General features: G+C 45.5%; 1 protein-coding gene across 2 annotated transcripts; it reads left to right on the forward strand.

Annotated features, from left to right (window-relative positions):
• The first annotated feature begins 107 nt into the window (after positions 1–107).
• Positions 108–2249, forward strand: LOC106534988 (transmembrane protein 74). Of its 2 annotated transcripts, none has more exons than XM_014031825.1 (2): positions 108–445; positions 990–2249. In XM_014031825.1, exon 2 carries the CDS (start codon positions 1049–1051, stop codon positions 1889–1891), a length of 843 nt encoding a protein of 280 aa, XP_013887279.1. In that variant the 5' UTR covers positions 108–445; positions 990–1048; the 3' UTR covers positions 1892–2249. The 2 variants fall into 2 exon arrangements, with proteins under 2 accessions (XP_013887279.1, XP_013887280.1); XM_014031826.1 differs by having other exon boundaries at positions 122–433.
• The last annotated feature ends 671 nt before the right edge of the window (positions 2250–2920 follow it).

Here is a 2920-nt window from a genome sequence, read left to right on the forward strand (position 1 = left end):
CCCCCAGGGGCCTTAACACATGTTGTGCCCAGGGGCCCCTGAAATGATAATCCGGCCCTGCCTGGAGTGTTCTCGGACATTTTAGCTGCGTCACATTCTGCTCAGTTGTTTCCTGCTGGACAGCTCTGTGACAGCTGGCAAAAAAAGTCCAGTTCCGGGACTCTCCTCGGCTCAGCTCTTCAAACCTCCATCCTCTCAGTGCTGACTGGCACTGATCTCAATCGGCTCTCAGATAGCCATTCTCCTTTCAGCGCTTAGGCTCAGAGTGTAGGAGGGACTCAAGTAAAAGCTCCTCACTACCACAGCATCGTGCAGCAGGAGAAGGGTGGGGATTGGATCCATTCAAAGCTTTTCTCAAGGCTTTTCTTATCTCTCCGAGGCGCGTGTGGTCTCGTCCGCCCTGGTGTTGCGGAAGAAGAAGATGAGTCGACCGGTATGCTGCGCGGTGAGTTTATATTTGTGCAGCCAGGGTAGGCATTTTCTTAGGGATTAGTAAATAAATAAATAAATAAATAAATAAATAAATAAATAAATAAATAAATAAATAAAAAGCGGATTGTGCATGCCCTGTCCACCCTTCCGCAAAGCAGCTTAAGCTCTATCCACTGCTGGATTCAAATAAAACGTGCAGGAGCATCCCGGTGAGATTTTGCCTCTTCTTAAAGCTAGCGAAGAAAACTATCTGTTTGCTATGAAATGATAAATTTAACCAATTGATTTTGTCTGTTCGAAAGCAAAGAGCTCTGTCATGATTTAAACGTGGGGTGATTCTTAATTGGATACGGACGTATTTAGCTAATCATCGACCTATAAGCATTATTAAGTATCCCTTTAACGTGCGCTTTAATTCTGCATGATGACAAACATGCGGATCTAGCGCTACTTCCTTAGTTTTTGTTATATTTTCTTTTAATATTTACACTTCAACAAGAATAATCTGGTTAGGTTGTAGTATTTATTTCCAGGTCTCTGTGTGTTTTGTGTTCAAGGATGGTGTGGAGTGAAAACACGGCGGAGGTAAGGCTCAGAGTGAACCCTCGGGTGGCGAATGGCTTCTGCAGGGCAGCTTTCTGAGGACGAAGGGGGCAAAGAGCCCGACATTCCTGGTGTCCTTGATCGGGTTTCCTTCGCGCTGCACGCCCGTAAGTCTGGTGGATCGACAGGAGATGCGCCCCCTTGGGACGGGGTCGGAATTCCGGGCAGAAGCAGCCACTTGTGTGTTTCAGCGCAGAGGACAGTGCCACGCAGGGCGGCCGCTGAGGGGAGGATCGGCCCCCTCGTTGAGCCGAAAATCCGAATTTGTTGCAATGAGGAGTTGGAGACATCTTTTACTATTATTGATGAAAATGTGAACCTGCGGTTGGGCAGCCCGGACAGCAGCTGTAAAAGTACTCTGTGGCCTGTGCGCAACGAGGAGCCGTGTTCCGAGACTTTCCAGGAAATGTCTTTCATTTCTGAGGATGACCTGTCCTTCACGGAGAGCTCTGGGACTTCTGTAGACTACGGCTTCATCAGCGCAGTCACGTTCCTGGTGACAGGGATCTCGCTGGTGATCATCTCCTACACAGTGCCTCGGGACGTGGTGGTGGACCGTGACATTGTGTCGGCGCGCGAGATGGAGAGACTGGAGATGGAGAGCGCGCGGATCGGCGCCCACCTGGACCGCTGCGTCATAGCCGGGCTTTGCCTGCTCACTTTGGGTGGCGTGGTGCTCTCCACGCTGCTGATGATCTCCATGTGGAAGGGGGAGATGTACAGGAGGAAGCTCGTGGCTTTCTCCAAACGTTCGGCCAAACTGTATGGCTCCATCAGCCTTAAAACCAGGTCCAGTCCGAGCCACTCCTCTGCGCACCTGTCTTTAGAGGAGGAAGCAGTAGAAATTTGGAATTGAGTTGCTGTTCTGTTTCTGCAAATAGCCTCTGTTTAAATGAGGATTAATGCCATTCACACACTTTTTTCTGCCTGTGTGTGTGTGTGTGTGTGTGTGTGTGTGTGTGTGTGTGTGTGTGTGTGTGTGTGTGTGTGTGTTAGAAATTATCTCATAAACAGAGGACATACGTTATTGAAACTCTCACAATGAAATCACTGGCTTTACATGTGATTACCTTTTGAGGACAAGTTTAAGATGGCTGCCACAGCTATTTGAAAAAAGATGGCTATTAATCAGTCAGTTTTACAGATATTGAGCTGAAATTTGGTGTGGTGTTAGCTGAGAGTTATGAACACATAAAGTACTTTGAGTGCTAATACCCTGTCTCTTGACATCTGTTTTATTTTTTTAAGGTTTGATCAAAACAGCCACATATTGCACTTTGATCATTTGTAGGCAGCAGGTAACTTGAACTATTTCAAAGAATGTTAGGCCTTAAATTCAAACAGGCTATACAAATATGCGTTATGTTTTTCTGTGTTATTTATCATAACAAATAGAAGAAGCAAAGTAAGAAGAGTGAAGAGAGATCAGTCACAAAAACATTGTTATTAAATTGCTTGCAAATAATCTAGATGCCAATAAAATGAAGAGTCTAAGTGCATTCTGAGCTCATAGTGACTGGCAATGGATCAAATTTTTTGCGGCCTCTGAGAGTTTCTATTTTTAAAAGGGTCATTCATTTTTAATGTGAATGTTTCCAGTAGGAAAGCTGCACATAGACACATTTCAGGAAAAAAAAGAATGTGTCTGTCCCCAGGGCATATGAGTGGGAGTAAGCAGGGCTGTAAAGCTGTCCCTGTCTGCTTTGAAGTAAGAGAATCAGCTCAGTGGTCAACATGGTAATATCCAGTGACAGTTCCTCACTGCTCCACTACTGAGGTCTGATGCATCTGAGTCAAAGCTACACTGGATTGTTGTAAGCATTTTACTGCATTTCCTTATCATCAAGGTCTCCATCCTCCTGCATATATATTATATATTAAGTGT

This window comes from Austrofundulus limnaeus, unplaced genomic scaffold (genome assembly GCF_001266775.1).
Source record: "Austrofundulus limnaeus strain Quisiro unplaced genomic scaffold, Austrofundulus_limnaeus-1.0 Scaffold1329, whole genome shotgun sequence".
Lineage (NCBI taxonomy): Eukaryota > Metazoa > Chordata > Actinopteri > Cyprinodontiformes > Rivulidae > Austrofundulus > Austrofundulus limnaeus.